Source organism: Lissotriton vulgaris, chromosome 7, assembly GCF_964263255.1.
Source record: "Lissotriton vulgaris chromosome 7, aLisVul1.2, whole genome shotgun sequence".
Taxonomy (NCBI): domain Eukaryota; kingdom Metazoa; phylum Chordata; class Amphibia; order Caudata; family Salamandridae; genus Lissotriton; species Lissotriton vulgaris.
The window spans coordinates 1512956999-1512984445 of record NC_141695.1 but is presented as its reverse complement, the minus strand read 5'-3'; the positions used below and the strand labels follow the sequence as shown (position 1 = coordinate 1512984445).

The window sequence follows — 27447 nt, the reverse complement described above, 5'->3', positions numbered from 1 at the left end:
AGCCACCTTCCCATGTAGCTGCAGCCTTGCAGGAGCCAGAGAGCTCTGAAATATACCTGAAGGACAGAAAGAAAAGACCTGTGCCAAATTTAACTCTGTGAAGTCAGCAGAGTTACAGATCAGAGCACTTTGTCATTTGGAAGTCAGTCAAGGCCAACTCAACTTTCCATCGCTCACCGGCGCAAGTGGTGGAAATAAACAGACCTTGTAGAGGACTGTGCCTCAAAGACAAAAACTGGGTACCTGACTTTTTTCCAAATGTAAGCACTGCTATGTAACAAAGGGATTAATATATAGAAAAGAAACCATCATCCCCAAGCAAAGTGTATCCTGACTCATCAGAGAAGAACCTCCTTGCAGTCTTATCACACTGCAGTGCTTCCTCTCAGCTCCCTATTGAGAAGTGAATCACTTTCAAAATACTGTGCGTAATAAACTAAGGTTACTGATCACATGGCCTCAAATAACCCAGCAAGCCGATTTAACATCATACACCCACTTATAACCCAAGGTACCGCAGATAAGGCAAAATCACAAGAGATGCCTTTCCCCAGTAACACTACAGATGCAGCATCTTGTGTATCTATGGAACAAAATGCAAGGAGCCTTCTGTGTAATAAAACATCAAAACATCTACAAATTTTGAAAAGTGTCAAAAGCCAATCCTTCTGAGAAGTTTATGAATTTGGCAAATGTATACTTGCATTGCCATAACTCTCTTTTCTGTCAACTCTACCAATGTATTTGTATTAAGTATCCTTTAGCGTTCTTCCTCACATTTCACATATCCCGCCTATAAAGTTTCGTTAGCCAATCTTTTTCACTTATTCATTTTCTAGTGGTCTGTATGGGACAAATAGCAAGATAAAAACACGAAAAAATACACACATAATTGCTAGTCCAAAAAAAACACAATAAGACAGGAAATTAGATTCTTACTTGGTTTGTTGTCCTTTCCTTTGGTAGTAATTGTCAAGGTATGGATGTATAATCTAAGATACCAAGGTACACTCTCAACCAGCATCACTGGGAATGCTCGTTTTGGGTGGGTGTTATAAATCACAGTGTTGAGTTCCCCTGTTTGAAGGCCATATCCGCTCACATACCTCTCTGCGTGGAGGATGGGTGGTTGTGGTTTAACTAAAAGAAATAAAATCCAATTTTGTGCTTTTTTGGTCATGGACATATATTTGTACTTAAACAGAGGGCAGAAAGTTAAAACATGCACACATCAACATTTCAGAGGGCATAGTAATTCTACAAACAAAGAAAATGTTCCGGTGTCTTGTAGGAAAGTGCCTTTTAGACGGGGTCACCTCCACTTTTTGCCCTAGTACTGTTTTTTGACTGAAAGTGCACTGGATCTCTGCTAACCAGTCCCTGGTGCTAGAACTCTTTCCCTTAAACCAAGGTAAATATCTACTTGTAACCCAATTGGCAAGGACTTTAGCACCCCTGCAAGTACCTAGTAAAGGGTATCCCTGGTACCTAAGGCATGGGTACTAAAGAGGGTTCCTAAGGGCTGCTGCATGTATTCTGCCACCCCAAGGGACCCTCGCACAAACTGCATGCAGACTGCCATTGCAGGGTGCTTGAAATGGTGCAACCATTCCGAAAAAGCAACATGGCACACTCCCTGTGTATATACTAGATGTAAATCACCCCTACAGTAGACCTTATAGCACTAAGGCATGGTTCAGTATATTAAATGTGAAGGCACCTCTGCATGAGCAGATGTGCCCCTGTGATGTCAAGTTCCATTGCTAGATATTGCAAGTGATCAGACAGCCATCTTAAGTTACCCACCAACATGATGGCTGCACTGAAAATACTGGTGTTTGGTTTCAAAGACCTTGTCTTAATAAAACTCACTGATGCCAGTACTAGCTTTATTATGACATGTGCCCAGAGGGCACCTTACAGGTGCCCGCTGAAAAACCTACTAGTCCTCTAGTGTGCTGGCAGACTGGTACCTCCCAGCCTGCTACCACAGATGAGTTACTGACCCCATGTAGCTGAGAGTTCACTATATCAGAAGTAAAAAACAATGCATGCTCCGGCGGAAGGTGATCACCCCTCCGCCATCAGGATGGCTAGTAAATTAAAATGTCAAGGCCAGAGGTTTCAACGCCTCTGCCGCCATTAATATGTGATAACGGCTTTCCCCTAGACCCGAGGAACGCTAGCCCCCATCCAGGGGGCCCATTCGGTACCAGAATAGATGGGAAATAAGGTGAGAGGAGTTGGCCTAACGGCTAGGGCGGTGGACCTCGAATCTGGGGAACTGGGTTCGAGTCTCGGCAATGACGCTGAACATCCTGTGATTCTGGGCAAATCACTTAATCTCCCTGTGCCTAACCAAAATGAATGTGTGTCCTCATGTAACGTAACTGGTGCTATGTAAAGCACTCTGATACCCGATTCGGGTCAAGTTGGCGCAATATGGAACTCTGCCAAAAAAAGGAAAAAAAAAAAAAAGGTGAGGCCACTGAAATAGACAGCCAAGGAAAGGTTTCTCAATTTTAGATTTGGTAAAACTAGGAACTCTGGGTCAGGAATATGTCCACTCGCCATAGGAAGTGGTCTTATAGGTGGTGTAGTCAACCCAGGGGTAAGTAGCCCATTGGCTACTATCCTACACTTCCCTAAACGCCACTGGATTCAGAATTTAGGGGTCCCCTGACATCAGCAATTCAGATTAGTCTACTTGGGAACCAAAGAAGGACTAAGAAGAGCCAACAGGCTGCACTTGTCCAGTACTCTGTTTTGCTGACCACCAGGTCTACCGAAGAAGCATCTCGCCAGGATGTGGTCACCGTGATTCTAGGAGGTCAGCCCCGTCTCTCCAGCAAGTTCGAGTGGCTAGGCCCTCAGGAGCCTTACTGCACCAATAATCTGGGTACCGGAGCATCGCTTGCAACCAAGGCTTGGGGAGTGTCCAGCCCAGACACCCCTGACGCCAAAGCCAACCTGCTGATGCAGAACTTCAGGATCAACAATACCTGCACCAAGAGTGGACCTGCTGTTCTGTTTTCTTACCCTCTCCAAGTCACCCAAGTAAAGTGAGTGCCTCAATTGCAAGTGACCTGCCAGACAAATCACCTCTGCACCAGAGCCCCACAGACCGAGTTCACGTAAACTGACCGTGTCCTCTTGCCCCAAAGATCCTCAAAAACGGATCCCCCCTTTTGGTTTTGCCAGGCTTGTACCAGAGTCCCCACTTGCAGCCTTTCTTTTACAGGTACTCCTCCATTGACTTTAAGGCGTAGCGCTGAGGGCTACCAAAGTGACCAGTACCTCTGCACTTGTACTCACTCGGGCAGGTAAAACCAAATTGCTGGTGGTTTCTTGGACTTAGGCCCCTAACCACCTTAAGTTCCACAAGGCACCCTCAAGTAAAGTTTGCAAGTATATGTATGCAGTGTATATCTCTCCCATAAGTTAACTTTACTGCGTTCGAGGCTCATACCTCACAAACCGTTGTTTGAGCATTTTTTTGTTTTATTGTAAAAATCCTATCTCCGAAAATACTTACCTGAGTCCGTTGACCTTGGTGTCTAAAAATATATACTATTTTTCAAAATTTGTCTTGAATTCTTTTGAGTGTGTCTCTCATTTATGGTTTTAAGCAGAGAATACAACTATTCCCAACTACAACCACTGGCCATTGGGGACATTAATGAACAGGCAAAACAGTCAAAAAGAAAATCAGGGAGGGGCATCCAAATGGGAGGCTCCATACATGCCAAATAAAGGAAAGACATCCTTCAGGTAGCATTAAACACTTACATCAGACAAAGAGGAGGAGAGGGCAACAGGAGGGTAGGCACTGTGTGTTTTAGCCCGGGGAATGTGTGAGGTGTGTCAGTCTGAGGCCACATAAATAGGTCAGACAGATCAATTCCCTGAATTTGTCTGATAGATACTGTATGCATGGACCCTACATTTTATCAAATGGTGGCAATGTATTAGTCATTGTTGCTGACAGTTTCTCCATATCCATTAGTTCACACAGTTTATGCAGCCAGTCCATGCTCGTTGAGATTCTGCCAGAGCCCTACCGGCGAGCAGAAGTTGCTTAGTGGCCCCAATCATTAAGGTAATAGCTCAACTCTTTGAGGATTTTTGGCGGTATGTCAAGGGGTTTGGTAGAACCAGTAGGATATACCTTAGAAACAGAGGAAAGATCTCATCTACCATCGCCAAAACTTCCATTAAAACATGTTGTATCTTGGGGCAATGCCAAAGAAGGTGGGTGAGAGTACCAAGGTGACCACTGCACCACAGCAAGTTCTGTCACTGCCCCTCTTCCACTAGGCAACCCTAGCTGGAGTATAGTTCCAGTAATGTGCAATCTTGAGAAACATCTCTGCACTAGAGGTATTACAGATAGAGGCACTTAAGCAGTGAACGATATCGCTCCATTGTTTAGCAGTAAATTTGTGTTCACATTTAGTGTCCCATCGTCACTGTGCAGACGACTTGGCGGGAATTGGGGATACATTTAGAAAAACATAGCTGTTCAAGAGAAGGCATTTGTCAGATGAGTATGAAAGAAGCCATTTCTCAAAAGGCTTGGGGGCAAATTAGGGGATGGGAGTCCCAGTGTCGGATCGCAGTGCATTGCCAGGAAGCTTCGGGTAGAAGACCATATGGAGTTCGGATTTCTGAAATGTCCATGAGGCCCTCATCAAAAAAGTCGCCCACCCACTTGTAGTTGGCTTCCTGCCAGCGTATGAATGCGGATCCGTGCAACGCTGGAGGGAAATCCGGGTTCCCTATAATAGGTGTCTGGGGGAGATGGGGGTAGATAATTTCTTTAGAACCTCCACCCTGTCTCAACTCCTATTGTGGCCCAAAGAACTGGTGACACAGACTTCAGCCGGTCGGTGGCGTTTCCTGTGGCGGGCATCCAAATATGGATTAACAACATACACTCACCTCGGGTCTTTTCAAAAAGCACTATTTAGGGTTATGCTTAGTGTCCTCTCAAGAAAAGCAGATAAGTGCAAAATAAAACAAAAGCGTATATTAACCAATAAGGGGAATTCATCCCTTAAGGATTAGAACCCTCACTCACCCGAAGGTGACATGCTTCATCATATGGGTCCTCCCTACCAGTAGAGAAGGCCTTGTCATTACTGGGAGCTACGACTTCCTTGCTGTTACGAAGGAGCTCAGAGATGGTTTTTTTAATACATCGAGGATAGATACTAAATTCCATATGTGACTATGTTGGCTATAGTGAGGTTGCAGCGCACAAGGAAAAGAGAAAAAAATAAAAAAATAAAAATAAATTAATCAAACAGTGTGAGAAAATTTAAAACTGTCTAGGATAGATGCACTAACATAAGTTTTATTCTCATGCTCTACCTGACAGAGTTAAAAAAGCAATGCAAAACAGTAGTATGGATTTAAAACTACTGTTAAGTCATGGTCGACATGTTTCAGCCAAATGATCAGATCTCTGTATCGGTGGCTTTCTTCAGGACCAACTATAGTAAACTTATTCTGCTGCTGGCAAGCTCTCCATATATCGAGGTACCGAGGGATAGCGCAGGGCTCGGGCAAGCTCTCCATATATCGAGGTAAAACCCCAGTGAAAAGCTTGGCGTCCTCGTTAAGTTAGGAAATTGGACGATAGGAGAAGCACTGCACAGGGTCCTTTTTGGGTTTGGGAATCACCTTTATGGTGGCTAATTGCATTGTATTTGTCAGAGAACCCGTAGTAGTAAAGGAGTTATAAAGGCACGCTAATATGAGAGCTAACAATGGCCCAAAGGTTTTATGAATATCTGCTGCTCTACCCATTATGCTCGGGGTCTTTGACTGGCTGAAGATGTTGTATGGCCATGAGGACCATCGTGGTCAAGCGATATCCAACTTGACCACCATCATGGCTGTGTTGAAGAACAGCTTCTCGTTCCTGGACCCATCTAATCCATCAGTGATCCCCAGCAAGGAATGACGTGGGTCGTGAGGAACCTCCCAGTCCAGTACCTCCGTTAGCTCCTCTTCAGTGGATCCCCAGAACTGCCCCAAACGGGGGCACAGCCCAACCATGTGGAAGAAGTCGGCTGGGGCATGATTACATCTGGCACATGACGCGTCTGGGCGCAAACCCGCCCGATGCAGGCACTGGGGAGTGAGATACGCGGCATGCAAATAGTATAGCTGAATCAGCTTGAGTTTGGCGGAGACGTTGACTATTCTGGGGGCCATAAGAGCGTCACGCAAGTCTACCTCGTCGAGGGCACCCACCCAGGCCACCCATTTATCCCTCAACTTGTCTAATGACGTGGAAGTGTTGTTGACTAGGGCACAGTATATACGGGAACCCCCCCCCTACTCAAGTCTCCCATCATCGCCTGAGCCTCAGTGTGGCTGTATTCGGGCAACCTCGTGTCGTCCATGATGTGCATGTGGAGGGCATGTCTCAACTGCAAATATTTATAAAATTGGCATGAGTGTAGGGAGTAGCGAGTTTTAAGCTCCTGGAAGAACAGCATATGGCCCCTTGCCCATACATCCCCTAGCTGAGAGATGCCAATTAGATCCCAAGTTTTAAAACCCGCAACCCACTGACTTTCCGAAGCCAAGCCCCCTGCCAGAAGGGAGTACACTGTGTCAACTTCCCCGTCCACCCAGTATGGCGGAGCGAGGCCCGCCAGGCCAACAACACAGAGTGCGTCACTTCCGGCATCTGGGCCGGAATGGGTTCCCCATACAGCATGGCTTGGATGTCCGCTAGCCCCATTTCGCTCAATTCGAGCCTATAGGCTGGATCCGACCAGCCCCCATTGAACCAATCGTGGATTACTAGTAGTTGTACCGCCAGAAAATACAGATATAGATGCGTCATCCCCATGCCGCCGTCGTAGGAGGGGATCTGGCAAGCAGTCAGTGCCATATGGGCCCTTCCTCCGCGCCAGAGGAACCTGTTGTATAGACTGTCCAGTTCCCTGAACCAGGACCTAGAGAAACAGAAGGGGGTGTTCTGCAGGACGTAAAAGAACCTGGGAAGGATCATCATTTTAAACAGAGCCACCCTTCCAAGTGGGATCAGAGGCAGCGTCTTCCATTTAAGGAGGTCCTCCTTCACCTTCTTAACTAATGGGGCCACGTTGAGGGACCAGCCCAGCTCAGGAAGTAGGGTGATCCAGATCCCCAGATATTTAAAAGACTGCCTCCTGAGTGGTATTTTGGCCTGCCAGTCGAAGCACTCTCTTGAGAGATGAAGGGGAACCAACACTGATTTCCCCGGGTTGAGCCGAAACCCTGAGGCTTGCTCGAAGGCGCACAGGAGGCGGGATCGGACAAGAAGATAAGAACATCAACCGCATATAATGCGATCTTGTCCGTGTCCGTATTGGGCCACTCCCATCCACGGAGGCGGTCTTGAGCCCGCACCAGGGACGCTAAGGGCTCCATCGCCAGGGCGAACAGCAACAGAGAGAGGGGGCACCCCTGCCAAGTGCCCCTGGCGATGGGAAAGGTCTCTGACAGTACCCCGTTACCCAAGACTCGTGCTCTCGGGTGGGCATATAGGACCTGGACTAGCGAACGGAAGTATGGCCCGAACCCCATCTCGAACAGCACGCCCTGTAGGTACATCCAGTCCACTGAATCGAAAGCTTTTTCGAAATCTATGGACAGAAGCACCAGATATGGAGTAAGCAGGTGCCGATTTGCCAAAGCCAGCTGCAGCCTTCGAAGGCAGTGGCGGGTCCCCCGCTGGGGCATGAACCAGCATTGATCCGGGTGCACCAATGAGGTCAAGTAGGGTTTCAGTCGCTGGGCCAGAATGGTGGCGCAGAGTTTAATTTCGGTGTTCAGGAGTGATATGGGGCGATACTCCGCACATAGTCGGGAGGGAGGCTGGGACTTCGGGAGAACCACTATGGTGGCGATATCCGCCTCCAGGAGAAACGAGTCTCTTTCCACGGCTTCTGTAAATAAATTAGCTAGGTGGGGCACTAGGGTGCCTCGATATGCCGTATAGTACTCGAGCGGAAGGCCGTCCAGACCCGGGGTCTTGCCCGAGGAGACCAGAGTTATCGCCTCCTCGATTTCCTTCAAAGCGATAGGGCGCTCTAGATCCTTCTTGGCCGCTAGTTCCTGCCTAGGGAGGCACACCCCACCCCGTTCAAGGAGTGCAGCGACAGTCAGCCCAGGAGTTTGCGCAGTGTACAGTCTCCGGTAAAATGCAACAAAGGCATTTGCCATTGCCACGGGAGCGCATTGCACTGTTCCAGCGGAATCGACAACCTCCGGGATGATGCGATTCGCCCTGGGATATGTGGCCAACCTATGCAGGATTGTACCCCCCCAGCCGTAGATTCGTGCTACCGAAGACCTCCAGAGGAGCTTGGCTGCATCCAGGGATAGCTGCTTAATATCGTCCAGGAGGAGGGCAAATTGTCGGGCCTTAGCGGCATCCTCGGACGTGGATAGAAACTGCTCCAAGCAAAGCGCCTGCGCCTTCTTGGAAAAGACCTCCTGAAGCTGTGATTGTCTCTGGATTTTAAGCTGCTGTTTCGCGAACCCTCTTATGGTCGCCTTGCCAGCTTCCCACAGGATACCCGGAGAGGCCACCGATCCCTCATTGGTATGAAAGTATCTTATAAGCTCTTTACCTACCTCTTTCTTGAAATCTTTATCCTGGAGGAACCAAGCATTCATCCTTCATATTTGGCGGGCCGCAGGAGGGGGGCCCCTGAGCCTAGGATTATCGGGGAATGGTCAGAAATGCCTCTGGGGAGGATACGGATGTCAACAATCAATGAACAGTCAGGCACGGGAACAAAGATCGCATCTAGGCATGCTTGGGTGTGGTGAGCTGCGGAGGTATGTGTGAATTGGATGGTGCGTGGGTGCCATGTGTGCCATGCATCGCAAAGCCCCAGAGACTCCTACCCGTTTTGCAGCTGTTTCACTCTCGCCACCCGCGTGGCGGGCGGGAGTCCCGATAGGTCGAGAGCCGGGGCTAAGACTGCGTTGAAGTCTCCCGCAATGACCATGTTGCCTGTGGGCACGTTATGTAGCACTGAAGCAGTATGAGCAAGTGTGGGCGCAAGCATGGAGGGAGGGGCATATATCGACATGAGAGTGAGGGGTGTACCAGCCAACGATCCGCAAACTGCCACAGAGGAGCCTTGTGTTCACTCGGGAAAGGACAAAGGGCAATGTGCGCCGCAGAAGGATTGCTACCCCTCACGAGCCCCTGGAGAAGCCAGAGTGCCACACCCTATCATTGCCATAGCGGGCCAAGAAGGGACAGCAGTTCCCCAGGAGGTGAGTTTCCTGAAGCATGAGGATATCTATGTGGAGATGCTGTGCCTACCTTAAGACCGCTGTACGCTTGTGCCGATCCAATAAACCGTTGACATTTCATGCTAACACGTGGAGAGAGCCCAAAGGGGAAGAGTTATCGGTCATAAAGGGCAGTTTCTGGTCTAGGCAAAGCGCACGGCTTTGGGTGTATAAATGCGCTTGGGAGCCAACAGTGGTTTGTGTCATCGCTTACTGGGGGGGGCACCTTCATCCCTCCCTCCTGTGGGCTGTATCATTCCGTGATAGCTGAAACAAATAAAACCAACAAAGAGTAAAACGGAGTGGAGGAAAAAACTTTCCCCAATCCCCTCTCGCCCCCACCCTACACTTCAGGAACAGAAGCATCTGTCAACCCCCAATAAACAACACCCCGTTCACAGGGCGAAAAAATAACCTATAACGCCTGGGAATGGGAAATCGTGGAGAACCCCTCCTCGTGAGCGGATGCATGTTTACAAAGACGATCAGGAAGTTAGAAACAGATCAGAGGCAATACACCGTCTCCGGCCACGGGGCAAGGCCCGGCGGGCAGAAACTAGTTCATGCAGGGTCCCTCAACAGCATTGGGCTACAGGAGAGGTCTGTGTCCGGAAGATAAATCACGGAGGGTCGGGATGCCGCACCTCTGTCATCCAATCGGCCTGATGAACCTGAGCGCCTCCCACTCGATGTTCCCTCCTCAGACTGGGGCGGCTGCTGTGTGTGACCCGGCGGGGAGCCCGAGCGGGCCTGCCTCCGGTCAACACGCCTACGGGAGTGATTACATGGAGGCTGAGGAGCGGAGGGAGCAGAGCGGCCTAGCCCGGCCTCGCCTCCCCCCCGCCCATGACACGACCCTCAGCCCGCAGAGGGCGCTCCTCCGTCGCCCAGGTCCAAGCCTTCGTCGGGCTGTCAAAGAACAGGGACTTGTTCTCGAATACCACCCTCAATCGAGCCGGGAAGAGGAGCCGATACTGAATGTTAAGTGCCCTCAACTTTTGTTTGACCTCCCCAAAGCAGCGCCGCTGACCCTGGACCTTGGGGTATAGTCGGGGAAGATCATAATGGAGCAATTCTCGTGGAGGAGCCGATGTTGCTTGCGGGCTTTAGATAGGATAGCGTCTCGGTCCTTGAAATTAAGAACTCGTATTGTAATCGGGCGGGAAGGGGCGCCCGGAATTGGCTTAGGGGCCAGGGACCGATGCGCCCGCTCAATCGCAAACCAAGCGGACAAGGCTCCCTCCGGAACCCAAGATCTCAACCACTGCTCCAGGAAGTCCACTGTACGACCCTGTTCCGCTCTCTCCGGGAAGTCCACCAGGCGGAGGTTGTTGCGTCCTAGACCTGTTTTCCGCATTCTCCGCCCGATGATGCAACTCCTGAGTGTGGGACTGAAGACGGGCCACCTGCTCCTTGAGTTGATGCACGTCGTCCTCCACGGAGGAGATCCTGGACTCTCTTTAATGCGGGCGTTTGCATTGCAGAGGTTTTGCCTGATGAGTCATATCTACTCTTATGCGCTTTTGCCCTCCACTGAGGACTGGGATGTTTGGATGGCCTGGAGGATGGCGGCCAGCTCGGCGGACAGAGGAGCCTTCCGCGCAGCCACTTACCCAGTAGCTCCCCCCTCTGGAGTGTTGAAGCGGTCCATTTTGGTCTGGGTAGCCGGGACCCTCGCAGATTTGTCCATTCTGCCCATATTCTGCTCCCTGGGAGGATCGGGCTCTCAATGACCACCCGGCCAGATTCCACTCCAAACTGCACCCAGAACCCACAGGGGTAGTGTCGGATCCGGGACCTGTGCGACAGATGAACACAGGAGCTCAGTACCAGGCGACGCCAGGCCGGGACGGGGAGGCACAGCCAGATCAGCCCACCTCGGCCACGGGTCACAGAAGGGGCACCCGGAGCGGGGGAGAGGGGGGGGGGGGGAGGAGACGGGTGGAAGGAGGGAGGCTGTGCCAGCCAGAGTCCGTCGCACCCACCTGCCGCCCGACCGACAGCCAAATCCTCCACTCCAACTCAGATGCCTCGGGACCCCCACTTCCTACCTCCACTCCAAAGGCACCTGAGCACGCCTCAGGCCCTCACCGACCACCGGCAGGGCCCGCGGTATCAGCACAGGACCCAAAGTCAATAGGGGCGAGCAAGGGGCAAGCAGGCCTCACCACCGGGCTTCCTGAAGCTCCCCACGTCTCCAGGAGCCCACCAGCAAATGCAGATGGCGCATTCTCGCCAGACCCCCCCCCCCGGCAGGATTAGCGATTCAGCTCCAGCAGGCAAGCAGTAAAGTAGGCAGGCCAGACGCACGGGGGGCACTCACAACTGTCCCAGGAACCTCCTCTCACCGCCGTCACAGCCCCTCAGTCCCACCAAGCGCCTCCTCCAAGGGCCGCTCTCCCCCACCAGCCTCAGCCCCCCCGCCACCCGAGGTGGCGGCCGACTCCGCTGCAGTGCTGCAGGGGGGCCGAAATTTAGCCACAGGGCCTCCGCCACAGAGGCCCCGGGGTCCGCGCCTCGGCGCAGTTTAACCGAAGGTGACAAAGTAGCAGGAAATTGGAGGAGACCTGACTGATAATTGCCAAAGGTGTGGAAGAACTTGCGCTATTGCTATGGTCCTTGCGGAGGGTTGTCTGGTTAGGCCTTGCCCTTTGATGAGTCACCGCCACCCGAAATGGCGGCCGCGGCCTTCCCCACACCCTTCGGGTTCCGATAAAGGGGAGCACAGCAGCAGGCTGGAGCGTGGGGGTATCGCCCCCCACCTGCAGGTCAACACCATACGCACAGGAGCGGGTGAGGGGGAGGAGGCGAGGGGAGACGCATCAGACAATGGCCTTACCCCTCCGCCTTACCGCCCGACCCACGGCCGAAACCTCGCCCCTGCCCCAGGTGTAGCTGCGCCCCCGCTCCTCACCTCCACAGCAGTCCCCTGCAGCAAGCCTCTTACCAGCTGTCATTCTAGGACCCGGGGCAGCAGGGATGCTCCGATACCCTCCAGGCCTCCTCACCAGCTCTGCAGGGCTCCGTCCACAGTAGGCCCCACCAGCTCTCAGCCAGCGGGCAGAGAGAACCTCCGCCGCACCACCCCTACAGGGCCGGGAAGGCGCCGCAAGGAGGACTCAGGCTCCGCAATCCAACTGCGCGACTCAAAGAGCCCCTGTCTCGCAGGCAAGACCGGCCAGGTTCACAGGGCCGACGGGGTCAGGGCGCTTCTCCGGCAGCGACTGCCATCTTAGGCTGACGCGCAAAGGATTTGGACATCCAGTGTGGCCCGCACAGCCCGAAAGTCTCATCTCCAAGCAAACGAAAAAGCCCCGGGGACCCCCAGGCAGCAGAGTTCAAAATGCGGAGGTCCAGAAGATCCCGATGATAGCGGGTGGCAGAACGGATGACGGAGGGGTCCGGAGCGCACCTAAGGTGCGACCGCCATCTTGACGTTCCTAGCCAAACCCCCATGGGTGAGACTTTTGATGTGCCTATGGCACCAGTAAATCTAGATTTTACTCCAATGGGAGTAAGTTCAGGAATCACAGCCCCTTCGAATTCACTTGCACTAAATGCTTCAGATGCACTGTTCCTGTTACAATAGGTTCTGTAGTTCCTTTGTATAAGCCTGGAATGGTAGGGAATACTACACATACTTTGACTGTTCCTACTGGGATGAGTATTTCAGGTAGCGATCCTGTGGGCTTAACAATGAGACTAATTCCTCACACTCCTTTGGTTCCATCACAAGGGAATATCCCAGGAGCTGCAAGTGCAGACCATACATTGAATCGGAAAGGGTTTGACCCGAATAGAAGGTTTTCCCAAAGACCGGCACCCATTTTCATGGCCAACACAAATGAGCCTCCAAGCGTTAATAACACGTACCCCCAGGACAGAAAAGCCTAAGGGCCCACTAAATTCTGATATGATGTCCCTTTTAAATCCACCACCGGATAGAAATCGTGGGTCCTTTAGAGGAGTGCTAATTCTTAATACTCCAGTAGAACAAACAGGTCTCACTGACCGAGAACCCTAATTATTGGCTCAGAGGTATAGATATCCCAACTAGTAGCAGAAACCCCAAAATAAATGGAAGGGAAACTCCGGTCCCAGAGATAGAAAGAACACTAGATGTGGCTACATTGAATTTTGCATTGGAAGAGATGATGCTGGAAACTCTTGACATGGCCCACTTAAATGTCTATCGGGACGACAAGCTATTGTTTATTAGCAAAGACATTACTAGACATACAAACAAGCTCATGAAAGATTGTCTGAATTGGCTCACAGACATGAACTTACAGAAATCTAAGGCCCTACAGAGAAGTTACAGTTTACGCTTAAATGACAGAGATCTTGCTAATATGAGACAGCCAGGCGTGAAGTTACAGATCAAAAAATGAATTGCCTATGTTTGAAAATAGAGTGAATTGGACAGCTGGGAAGGTAGATGGGCTGAGAAAAAGGAACCAAAGAAAGTTACAATAGAATTACCTCTGTCTGGAGCGGAGGACGAGGATATACACACGCTTCTGATGAGAGGTGCCTGGTGGAGGGTTTGTACACATACCTTGGAGCAGGACTGACCTTGCGTTGTTCATAAATGATTTTTCAAAATTGAGAGAAAACCCAGTGAAAAGGTTGATCGGTTTGTAAAGATATCAAAGGTTCTGTGAAATGATCTGAATACCTTATTTGAAATTGTGGTTCAAGGTGACTAATGAGTCGAAAGTACAGTTGCTATGGATTGGCTCGAAAGGGAGCAGTTAAGACATCCCATGTCACATGCGCTATCACCAGTAGTGATGAAAAAGTATAATCAGGTGATTACATTTTTGAAATAGAAAATTTCACCTAATGCTATTGATTGTGTCTAAATTAACAGAACAACCAAATAGTTCAAAGAGACGATACATGCTTATTATGAGAGACTGTGGCAGGCATTTAAGCTGCATAGCGGAACAGAAACGATCAAGTCTAAAGACATGGGACATTTTGTGAACCGGTTTGTGCACAGATTGAAACCTGAAATTAGTTTGATGAGTCAACGGCACTAGATTTGTTGGAAGAGTAAGCCCGTTGACAAGATATTGCAATATGCAAAATACTGCATGATGAATTTGAAATTAGACATAAGAAATTGAAGGGGAAGCTAATGGTAGCCCAGATGAAAGCTGCAGTGAACTTTGAATCAACATCTTGTTTGGAATGCTGGTCCCATGCAGGCAGTCTATCAACAGGGAGCTCCTGTGATGCAAGGTGGTAAAAGGTTTCAAAAGGTTTCAACTGCAAAGTAGAGGTCATGGTGTTCCAATTGATCAAAGTACAGGGATTGATGTGGCGACTTTGAAAAAGTCCAATCCTTGCCATGTCTGTAGCAAGCTGAGGCGCTGGAAGCGAGAATGTCGATTTAATGCTGGTGACATGACAAATGGGAATCAGGTTCAGAATGGCGGATTTGTGCAATCTCAAGGTAATAATATAACTCAGACACAGAGTACAGAGACAGAGTACAAAACCACAATGTGCCCAAGCTCCGGTAATGCAGGTTCCACAAGCCCCGATGCCACAACTAAATGCGAATGTTCAGAGATTTAATTTGAATCAATCAATCAATGGATTCTTTATTCGGTTCAAACATTTTAAACCATAAAAGCACATGATGAAGATAGAATAAAATATATGATAAAACATATAATGAAAACAGCACAATTCATATCAAACAGATTTTAAGATACAAATATAGACTCATAAACAAACTAAAATTTTAATGCAGACATTGATTTGCATGCCAGCACTGCAACTTTCAGAAACAAGATGACACAATTAGTAATGGCCTCATCATCCAGTCGAAGTAGTGCATCTTAGATTCTCTAAAATTACTAACGTGTTGCTTCTTAATCAAGGGAAGAAGGATAGATTTAGTATATAAGAGATAAAAACTACAAAAAAATAAAAAGTTCAGCATCGATTGACCGGATTACCCGTCATAGGGGCAGGGACGGGTGTCTAAGTTCGCTTGGAAGCCTAATGGGAAGTTCAATAGATATTTTATAGTGCCTTCTCTAAAACGAAAGAGTAAACTGCGCTCCCAGTCACTCATATTGCTGGTCAAGTAACTTTGGGGAGAGCCAATTCATCCCGGATTCCTAGTGAGATAGCCAGAGACTCTTGGTTATATAATATCACTCTTTATTCTCTCTTCCTGCGCCTGATGGTACCAAGATGCCAGCAGGTGTTTCTTAGTAATGGAACAAGGGCCCTCCGGGTTTTCAAATAATTGGTTAAGACTAATGATGCGCGGACAAGATTCAGTGTACTTTATCCAAGGAATTTTCCTACCATTGTCACATGCAAGGCATTCTTTTATGATGTCTTTTGGAAGTGCTCCCTCTGTGTTTCGCCAAATGGCATACCAAAAAAGCAGGGGGCGGGCACTAATATAATCCTCAACAAAGGGGAGGCCTAGCTCATTATGACAAATAAAACTAGAGCTAGAGATCGGTGCTCTCAGCATCTTTCTACAGAATCTATCTTCCTTTGTTTGTACTGAGAGGCAACTGTTGTATTCCACATGCAATTATGTATGTATCTCTTTAAGTAGGTTCTGCCTATTGTTGCCTTACAAATCTTGTACTACAATCTGTTACTAAGGGTCAAGAGTTCTAGATTCCAGACTGTATAACTACTGGACCTGTCCTGCTGAGCAGATGCTGTACTGTGTTTCTCTGCTGCAATAAATCTTCTTTTATCAACTATCCTGGAGTGGATTACTACAAAATTGGCGACGATTTCATTGGTTTGCTACATTTGGAAACACAGGAGCAACCAAAGGATTTTACCTACGCTGCATTATATTCATCGTTTTTGGACTTGCCTGTTAAGTATACTTTATTTTCCTACTTACTACGCAAAATTGTTGATATTTACGAACTATTTTCAACAATTTCATTGATTTTATTCGTTTCCTGGCTGAGAGAAATCTTTTAGAAATTTTCCGTGCACCGTTTAAGCTCTACACGAGTGCCTCGCAAATTTCTATCTCTCAGAAACGATCTCTACTTTCCGATCGACTTTCCGATCTTTTGAATAACTTTGACATCGTTTTCCATGCAAGTTTGAGAGCGCTTACTTTTGAATTGTTGCTCTGCTTCCACAACGGCTTCTCCTCGCCTCGCGCCTGCACGCCATTGTTGTCTTCACGCGCGACAGTCTACCAAGCTCAACTCACTGGTATTACGCGTGCGCTCAACGTCATCACGCACACGCCGACGCCATTTTAATTTACCGGTTGCTTGGCAACGAAGCTCTGCATCGCGTTTAGCGCGTTTCTTTTGCGCAAGGAATAAAACTCTTCGAGTATTACACAAAAAGATCGTTTCTTTTCCAAGGAAAGTCAGTTTCTACAGGTTTGACCTTTATTACTGTTATTTACTCGTGATTTTAATAAATATTATTTTACATGGCACATTTAAAATTAATTGAATTTACAAATACTCATTAACTCAAGCATATTATCAAACATGCAGTTTGACCCCCCCCCCTAAGTTTCTACAAAACAAAGGAGAACCTCCCATTCCTTGGATTCGTTGGAAAGAGGAATTTTTGACATTCTTAAAAGCCATAGATGGGGAGAGATTTTCACAAGAAAGGAAAAAGAACATCTTATTACATTCCTTGGGTTCTGAAGGTCAAGTGGTATTCAGAACACTTCCTTTACATGATGGGGGAGGAGACAGAAATGTGTTTGATGATGCTATGACTCGTCTTGAAGCTAGATTTAAACCTACTTTTAGTGTGGCTTTGAATCGCTATAAGTTTTATACTAGAGCTCAAGAAGAGTCTGAAACTTTTGATGATTTTTTAACAGCTTTACGTTATTTATCCACTAACTGTAATTTTGGTCCTATCTCTGATGAGATGATCAGAGATCAAATCATAGTCCATACCAAAAGCAAGAAAATCCAAGAAAAGTTATGGATTATGGGAGATCCAGATTTAAAAGATGTTATTGTTACAGCTAAAGCTATTGAACAATCAGACAAATGGATAAAATGCTTGGATAAAAAGGACAAAGACAGTTCCTCCGAAGTATGTGCTGTCAAACCTGACGCCTCTTCTGCGTCATCCGCCTCTTCTGCGTCATCTTCTAACAAAACTCAACGTGCCAGTTATTCTTTTCAACGTCCTTACAAAAAGAATGACAAATTTTTTCATTGTTTCAGGTGTGGTAGTCCTAGTCATGGTGCGTCTTTTCCTAAATGTCCTGCTATTGGAAAGGAATGTAACAGATGTGGTAGACAAGGACATTTTAGTAATTTATGCAAGACCACTACAGGAACCACTTCGGGAAATATTAATAAGAATAGAGTTTCTTTTGTTACTGATTCTTTGCAAGAAGTTGATGTTCCTGGGGAAGATAATGAGAATGATTGTGAAAGAGGAATAGTTGTTTCAATTGTCGATGCTAATGAACAAGATTTGATTCACCTTAAACAACCTGAATGTATAGTACATGTTTTAGGTGTAGATCTTAAATTAATGGCCGACTCAGGATCACCTTGGACAATCATCACCAAGCAGTATTTCACTGAAATGTTTGAGGGCATTGTCAATCTTGAGGATCTTAAAGTTCCTGACATAATTGCCAGAACTTTCCTTGAGTCTGTTATCCCTATGGAAGGATATTTGGGAGCAGACATGCTTTTTAGAGGTCGAATGAGGTTTGTTAAGATATACGTTGCTACAAAAGGAGTGAATGTGCTTGGATGGAGAGATCAATGGAGTTTTGGTATTACTCTCAATCCCAGGAAATTAGATCCCATTGTCATGATTGATGATTGTGTAAAAGAAACTCATTCTGTTAAAGCTATAACTGGTACTGAGACATGGATAAATGAGATCATCAAGTTGTTTCCCAAAGTTTTTTCAAAGAAACTGGGAAAGTTACATAACTTTCAACACTTGATCAGACTCAAGAAAGGAACCATTCCTGTTACACAAAAGTTAAGAAATGTTCCCATAAATGTCAGAGATGATCTTAAAATACTTTTGAAAAATTTAATTGATGATGACATTATTGAAGAAGTTGAGTCTTCCGAATGGGTTTCGCCCATCGTTTTAGCCCGAAAATCTGATCAAAGTCTCAGGCTATGTGTAGATTTAAGAGCCCTCAACTCAAACATCATAGTGGACTGTCATCCCCTTCCTAATATAAACGAGGTTGTATGTATGTTGGAGGGAGCGAAGGTTTTTTCCACATTTGATTTGCGATCAGCATATCACCAAATTGTGTTAGCAGATGAATCCAAGCAGATGACAGCTTTTCTCACTCCTGAGGGTTTATTTCAGTATAAGAGAATGCCCTTTGGTTTGGCCTCTGCGGCATCAGTTTTCCAACGTACTATGCATCATATTTTTAAAGACCTCTACAAGTTTGTGAGGTGCTTTCAAGACGACATTCTTGTGTTCTCTCCTGATAATGTGTCTCACAAAGATCATGTCATGGAGGTCTGTAAGAGGTTGGGAATGCATGGTCTCACACTAAAGGACAACAAGTGCAAAATGTTTTGTGAGTCTGTAGAATATCTTGGACACACCCTTACGGGCAATGGTGTTGTTCCGAAGAAATGTTTAGTTGAAGCTATAATTAAAGCACCATGTCCTGACAACAAGGAAAAGTTACTCTCTTTCAATGGCTTGTGTGAATACTATAGCAAGTTCATTAAAGGGTTTGCAACTAAAATGGAACCCTTGAGAGAGTTGACAAGACAGAAAGTAGAGTTTTGCTGGGGTGAGAAACAAGAGTCTGCTTTTCAAATCATTAAGCATGATATTGCCAATGCTCCTACATTGAAACCGTTCTGTGTCAATAAACTGTGTGTGGTTACTGTTGATGCTAGTGAGTATGGGTTAGGAGGGGTTCTATCACAAAAGTGTGGGAATGATGAGTGGTGTGTGGCGTTCGCTTCCCGGACTTTGAGTGAAACAGAAAGGAAGTATTCTGTCATTGAGAAAGAGCTTTTAGGATGTGTCTGGGGAGTAGAACATTTTCGGAATTTTCTATGGGGTAGTCGTTTTCTATTGAAAACGGACCATAAACCGCTAGTTTCCATACTTTCCCCTGGTGGTGGTCGGAACGCCACAGCACGGATTGCTAGACTGATGTCTCGCTTACAAGAGTACAATTTTGAGGTAGAGTATTTTCCTGGAAGGAGCAATGTTACAGCCGACTGTCTTTCTAGGCTTCCTTGTGACTCTAATTCTATTGCAGATGACAAAGGACAAGAGGATGTTGAGTTTGTTGCCTCTTTAAGGGATTTTTTAGGAGATGAATTCTCTTCCATTTCAGAATCTGTTTGGGATAATGCTGTCACACGTAACAAGAATTGGAGTACTCTTAAAGAGTATATCTTGAAGGGTTGGCCTAATGGCAACATGGTACCTCCAGAATTGAAGTCTTTTCATCAAGTTCTTAGTGAATTAGAAGTTGACAATGATTTGGTTTTTAAAAGCGGAAAATGTGTACCTCCTGAGGATATGCAAGAGGAAATTATTAGGCTTGCTCATGAATGCCATTTAGGTATGTCTTCCATGAAGAGATTAGTGAGAACTAGTTTTTGGTGGCCAGGAATGGATAAGATGATTGACAGAGTGGTTCGTGAATGCCCCATATGTGTCAGCAGTGATAAAATGTTGAAGACCTACCCTGCCCCACTCATACCTATTTCCTGGCCAGAGAATCCTTGGAGGAAGCTAGCACTTGATATTTCCGGTCCCTTCAATTGTCTACCTCAAGATGCCCGTTTTGCATTGGTGTTAATAGACTACCATTCTAAATGGCCTGAAGTTAGGTTTGTGTCTTCTGCTTCCTCGCAGGTCATTGTTGAATTCCTCAGAGAAGTTTTTGCAAGAGAAGGTAGCCCTGAGGTTTTGATTACCGATAATGGGGTACAATTGATTTCTACTGAAGTAGAGGATTATCTCAAGTCTTGTGGGATTAAACATATCACTACACCTCTTTACGAACCACAAGGTAATGGACAGGTAGAAAGGTTTAATCGCGTCTTGAAAGATGCTGTTGAATGGGCAAGAAAGACTCCCAATGTGTGGAAAAAAGTTATCAGAGAAAGGTTATGGTTGTATAGAATAACTCCTCACTCAGTTACTGAGCTTAGTCCTTTCCGTTTATTGAGAGGAAGGGAACCCGTGTCAAAGTTGTGTCCATGGTGGATGAAAGAGAAGTTTAGCTCTTCTGCTATTTCTTCTCCTGTTGACGTGCGAAGCACTTCTTTGAGAGTCAAACATCATCAGGAAAAAATGAAGGAATATCATGATTCTAAGTACAATGTGAGAGTTCCTGATTTTGTAGTGGGAGATCTTGTCAGGATACGCAAACCTGGGTTTTTGATTAAGGGGGTTTCCAAGTTTGGGCCTATTCGAAAAGTTGTAAAAGTTAACACCCACAGCATTATAACTAATGATGGCAAAGTCTGGAATGTCAGACGAGTGGTTAAGTGTTCTAATCTTCACACTCCTGGTTTTGACAATGTTAAGCCACCTGTTAAAAATGATTCTGTTTCTTCTAGGGTCAAAATTAACAAGAGAAGTGTCAGTGTACCACTTAGGTTTAGAGATTGATTCAGTTCTCTATGTTTTTCACGTTTTGATTGTTTTATAAAAATGTTTGCTTTTTCCATTTATAAAAATGTTTGCCCTTTCCATCATACGCCTAATTTCTTCATGTTTCTTCTGTTCTCTTCCTTCTCTTTTATCTTTTTCCTTCCGCTTCCTTTTCTTTGAACTATTTTTCTTCTTTTCTTCTTTTCTTTTCTTTTTAGGGATAAGATGTGTTGTATTCCACATGCAATTATGTATGTATCTCTTTAAGTAGGTTCTGCCTATTGTTGCCTTACAAATCTTGTACTACAATCTGTTACTAAGGGTCAAGAGTTCTAGATTCCAGACTGTATAACTACTGGACCTGTCCTGCTGAGCAGATGCTGTACTGTGTTTCTCTGCTGCAATAAATCTTCTTTTATCAACTATCCTGGAGTGGATTACTACAGCAACTCTCAGTCCCCCAAACCTCTGCCCCTAAGTTGCAGACGGCAGGCACTGTGATCTATAAATCGGCAGTAATGGAGTTAAAATATTCCCTTTTTTAGGGCGTGGCAAGCTGAGTAGCGACCCTACAGCTCTAGACAATTTATTCCCGCTATTAACTATGTGTGTTTTTCAAGTACCACTGTTATTAAAAGTCATACCAAGATAGGTGAAAGTGCCTGTACGTATTAGTCTTTGGTCACCCTCCTTCAAGTGAGGGTGTTTTATATTTCTTGGGTCCGCAAGACAATAATAAAAGATTTAGTAAAATTTGTCTGCAAATCTAATAATGCCATAAATATTACAAAGCCGTTCACTAAAAGAGAAAGAGCCTTTGGTGTACGGGCCATCAACACATTGTCATCTGCATACAACAGAGCATGTAGCAGCGAGCCTCTGATCAAGGGAACGTCAATGGTAACAGTAGTTAAAAAGGGGTTATTAGAAATGGGGATCTCTAGTTGGCAACGGCTGGCGCCGAGGTCCAAATAGGGATCTTTCTTCCCGAGTCAGAGTAAGGGGGCTACACCCTTTGATAACCCCTGCTCAACCTTGTGGTAACAGAGCACGAGCAGACAGGCCTATCTTAAAGGCAGTGTGTTAAGCATTGATGACCAGTCACAATATCGCAGGGAAGACGCTACAAACGGACACCACAAGCAGATATAGAAAAATAGTTATCTTTATATAGACTTAACACGAGACTTAAAAGCGCTCAAGGAGCCACAATACACATAATTACAGATTCACTTCAAAAGCAATAAAAGCTGCTGTTTTGCATGAGTGCTGGTCGCCACCACTGGGTGGGGGTGGGTGGTGGGGAGGGAAGGGGGGAGGCGGGGTGGTAGTTGGGGTTGTTGTTTTTCTCTTGTTGCGACTTGATATGCCTTCGCGAGAGGACGCTATGATTATGGCCGGGCTTGGGTTGTTCTTATCCAGCTGGGGACTTTGCACCACCTGCTGGGACTTCAAGGCACACTTCGGACACTGTGATAAGCAGGCCCATGTCATAAGCACTTCTGTTGCCTTTGCTGGTTGCCGTCCCTTTTGATGCATAATCTGGATTTCCTTTTACCCTTTTTTTTTACAACAATGCTCTTTAACACCCCCTGTGTGGGGATATGTGGCGGAATGTCGCCTGTTCCTTTCTCTCTTTCTCCCTTTTCTTGCTAATCTTTTACTACTCCTCCCCTTTTCTATTTTCACCTTGCAAATTATAAATAAAAATTTTACAAAAAAAAAAGCAATAAAAGCACTCAAAAAGCGTGTGGAACGAAATTAGTTTGAGGCCGGGATCCACGCAACCCGGTGGTGCCCAATGTACCTGAGATTTAAAGGGGCACAGCACGCAGCCTCACAAGGAAGCCGCGGTGATGACAGGCGGACTCGCAGCGGCCACAGCTCCCAGCTGTAGCGGTCCGTGGCGTGCACTCACGATAATCCTTGGACAGGGCTTAAAGGCGGGCACCCAGGGGCACACGCAGGTGGTAACAAGATCCTCGAAGTGGGGACTAGTGCGGGCACTCAGCGGCACAGCTCCTCAGCTGCAGCAACCCACAATAGAGATTGCGATGATTCTCGTAGGACGGCAAATGCGGGCACTCAGCGGCACAGCTCCTCAGCTGCAGCGGCTCACAAAAGCGATAGCGATGATTTTCGTAGGACGGCAAATGCGGGAACTCAGTGGTACAGCTCCTCAGCTGCAGCGGCCCACAATAGCGATAGCAATGCTTTTGGTAACACAGGCAAATGCGGGATCTCAGCGGCAACAGCTCCTCAGCTGCAGCGGCCCACAATAGCAATCACAATGACTTTGGTAACACAGGCAAATGCGGGCTCTCAGCGGCAACAACTCCTCAGCTGCGGCGGCCCACAATGGCGAAAACGATGACTTTGGTAACACCGGCAAATGCGGGCTTTCAGCGGCAACAGCTCCTCAGCTGCGGTGGCCCACAATAGTGATGCGATGACTTTCAGCCGGCGTTCCCCGCAGTAGAACCAGAGGCTCTGGAATTCTCAACAGAGGCCTCACCTGCGAGTAGGATCCCCCTCAAATAGGAATCCGGATGGCTGATGAGTGAAGTCTAATGTCCCTGAGACTTCGGCAGGAGGCAAGCTCAAATCAGGCCCTTGGGTAGTTGCTTCAGCAAGAAGGATGAAAGTTTCAGAGTCCTTTTCCTATAGTTACACGGACAAAGGTTTGTCTTGACATCCAGAAGTAACACACTGTGTAGGGGTTTTAGCACAGATCTTTTTACCCCAAAAGTCTTTGTTCTCAAAAAGTCACAAATCACTGAACCTAGCCAGAATCGGTTTGGTGTCGTCCTGGAGCACTTTGTTTACAAGGCTGCATCCTGCCTTTCAGAAAGAAGGGGTCTGTCATCAGATGCACAGTGGGAGTTGAGCCATCATTCACCTTGCAAGGCACAGCCCTGCTCAGATCAAAGGGTCACCCCTCCCCATACTCCACTGCAGATTTCTCTATTCAATCCAGGTCGGGCTCAGCCTGCCCTGACCCCCCAAAACCAAACAGCCATTACACATAACAGCAGAGCACACTGGAAGGTTTAAGCAAGAAAATACCTACTTCCTAAAAGTGGTATTTTCAATCACAGAATATAAAAATATTCGTCACTAAAAGATGCACTTCAATATTCGGAGCTCAGGCATACTAAATTCGACTTTCCTATCATGCTCCTTGGGTCAATTAGGATAATACCAATTCATACAGTCAATTTCCAATAGGGAGCATTCGCGCTGTGGCACTGAATGGCAGTGGCACAGCGCCCAGAGCATATACCAGCAAACACAGAAGGAGACAAACGCGAAAAATGGAAGGGAGACCCACGCCAATAGTGCCAGGTCTAACAGGGGTGGCGAGCATTAATATACAAAATACATAAAAGTGGGGCTAAATCACAAACTTGTCCCCCACCTCTCGTAATACGGACATAATTTGAGACCTCACCATTGATGTTGATCCTTACTCTGACTTTCATTCCTCTGAGCAAATACGCTAGAAAGTGAATTAGTGCTTCATCAAGACCAAAAGAAATTAAAATAGAAAATTGGTTAGACCGGTTAACATTATCAAACGCTGTTGATAGGTACATAAAAAATAGGTACAAATGGGGAGCTTTTTGCAACTGTATAGTTTTCTATAATGAACTTGAGATTTAGGCACTGGTCTATAGTACCCACTGTTGGTCTGATGCCATAATTTGAATCACATTTCCAATGTAAACACTACTGCTTTTATGAATTAGGGTACGTCTCAACAGTACTCTACAGACGGACAAGGATTTCATCTCGGATCTGTCGCAATGACGGGCCCGAGAGGGGAGGAGGATTGTGTGTTTGGTGCAACCCTAGAGGTAGATCAGAGTGGTCCATTCGTGGACGTTGAGGTGAATGGTTATCACATTTGGTTCTTGATAGTTACTGGTGCTACCTGTTCTATTGTGAGAGAAGCAGAGGTTCCCAACCTACCCCTCTTGGGAAAAACAATCCAAGTTCTAGGAGTTGAAAACAAACAAAATACTAGCCCTGTTTTAGAAGCAGAATCTGTCAAAACAGGGCCCTTTAAAGAGAATCACCAATCTGTGGCGCGATTAGAGTCCTACAAATCTACTTGGGTGAGACCTGTTGTGCAATGAAATCATTCCATTTACGGGGGGCGTGGCTAAGCACGCAATGGCGACGGACGCTCTTGGGTAGAGCTCTGCTACCGGCTCCCCTTCCCTGAGCCAATTATCCGGCAATTTTTAACGTGGCCGCCCGAAACCTCGAGCGGACCCCCCCCGGAACCCGCCACGACACATCAGACAATTTTTTGCTCCCGAGCTCCGACGGGGCCGACCCCGGCCTCTCCCACAGCTATCTTGCGGGACTGGGCGCCCCCCGGCCGCCGGCACATCCAGGAGAGACCGCGGCTTGGGCCCAAAGGACAGGCCCGACGGCCCGCCCTCACCGAGCTGCCCGGGCCTCACGAGCTGCCCACTGCCTTGCCGGGTGGACCCACCGGTGGTCCGGAAGACACCCCGAACAGCTGCGGAGCGCCAAGGACGAGCCCGGACGACGGGGAGAGCAGGCGCCCCCGCTCACGCCACGGGCCCTACGCACGCACTGCCCCGGACCAAGGTGAGGCACAACGAGGCTGAGACCGACCCGGGGGGGACGGCGGTTGCCCCAACCGCAGACAGCCCCCCCCCGAGGGACCACACAGCAACCGGCGCCACCCGGGGAGCCCACCACGCCGAAACGGACGCCGAGGGGCCGGCAGGAGGCAGCAGCCCCCGAGCCAGACGCTGAGGGCCTGGAACCCTGACCGGGGAGCTGCGTAACCACCGGGGACAGAACGGCCACCCCCCCCCCCCCCCCCCCCCCCACGCTGAAGACGCACAGAGGGGCGCACCTGCGGACCCCCCCCCCATGGAGGCGAAGGCTGCCTGAGGGACAGTGGGGCACGAGTGGAGAGAGGACCCGGCCCAGACTAACCTGCCCAGACCACACGGGCACACATATCACACACGCCTCCTCGGCCACTGCAGCGTTCGGACCGGTGAGGCACAGCCATGGGGCGATAGGGCGAGGTACCCCTTGGCGGACCCCCCCCCCCCCCGGGGGCAATAACGACGGCCTTAACTGAGGGAATAGCTGGCACCCGCTGAGTTCCCCACCCAGGAGTGCAACACATCCGGGGACATCATCACTGGAGCAGCACCGGAGACGACCCTGCCGGACAGACGCCACCCGCACATGTCCGGGGGAGTGCGGACCCGCACCGGGACTGGTGGGGCCCGCCAAAGGGGAAGACGGGCAGACCGCTACACAAAATGGCCGCCGAACAACTGGCCACGAGGCTTGACAGCGTGCTAGCAGCGATGGAACGAATGGAACAGTCCCTCCAGCAAACTAGAACCTCCCTGGAGTCCAAAATAGATGGGGTCGCTGTGGACCTGACCCTCCTGCGCGACGACCACAGGAAACTATCCGACCGGACCAAGACCCTGGAAGGCGCAGTGAAGGAGATCAAGCCCAAGGTCACCCAGACAGACAGGCAAATGCAGGACCTCCTGAACAGAGTGGAGTTCCTGGAAGACAGGGCCGAGGACGCGGAAGGGAGGGCGAGACGCAACAACATCAGACTTGTGGGGGTTCCTGAAAAATGGGAGGGGACCCGCCCGGCCCAACATGTGGAAGACTGGCTACGGACACTGTTGCCCGAAGGCTCGCTGTCACCACACTTCGTCGTGGAGCGCGCACACCGGGTGCCGACGAGGCCCTATACCACCGGCGCCAACCCGAGACCGCTGCTCTTCAGGATACTGAACTATAGAGACAGAGACACGGTGCTGCGAGAGGCAAGGCGACTGGGCGAGATACGCATAGACAATGCGTCGATCATGTTCTTCCCTGATTATACCATCCAGGTACAGCGCCAGAGGCACGACTTCATGGAAGTGAAGAGGAGACTACGCGCCGCGGGTCTCAAGTACTCCCTACTATTCCCTGCCAAGCTGAGAGTAGTGGCGGGAGACAACACCTACTTCTTCAGCACACCTGTGGAGGCCAGTGAGTGGCTAGACGGGGGCACGGACACGGCACCCAAGCACTCTCGCGGGGGTGAGACGAGGACCAGGCCACGAGGACCGCGCCGCCGCCGCAGACACAGAACCCAGCAGTCCCAACACGCGGAGGAGGGGGCGCGACACTCTCCCCCACTAGACCAGATGCTCCAAGAACAACGCGACGCACTACGAAAGGTTTCTCAAATGAGTAACTCGCCCTCCCAAGAGACAGCCCCGGAGGACGGCCAACAACCGGTACCAAGCGACGACGACGAGGCCATATATGGGATCCCGAACTCACAGATCTCGGTGGAACTGCCTATAGTCACGCCACAAACCTCTGACTTGATCCACTGATTCTATAGGAGATGTTTGCATTGGCCTTGCCGCAACGAGGGGGGCTGGCAGTGGTCGACTGGACGATGGTGCACGACTGGCGCCCGCCACTGCTGGGGCCATCTCCCTCCCCCCC

The 27447-nt window shown here is 48.4% G+C and overlaps 1 protein-coding gene across 1 annotated transcript in view; it reads right to left on the bottom strand.

Annotated features, from left to right (window-relative positions):
- The window catches only part of PIGT (phosphatidylinositol glycan anchor biosynthesis class T), a 262746-nt gene that overhangs the window by 50064 nt on the left and 185235 nt on the right, over positions 1-27447 (bottom strand). Inside the window, exon 9 of the mRNA XM_086932377.1 lies at positions 940-1140. Coding sequence (XP_086788503.1) covers positions 940-1140 — 201 coding nt within the window. The remainder of the gene's footprint in view (positions 1-939; positions 1141-27447) is intronic.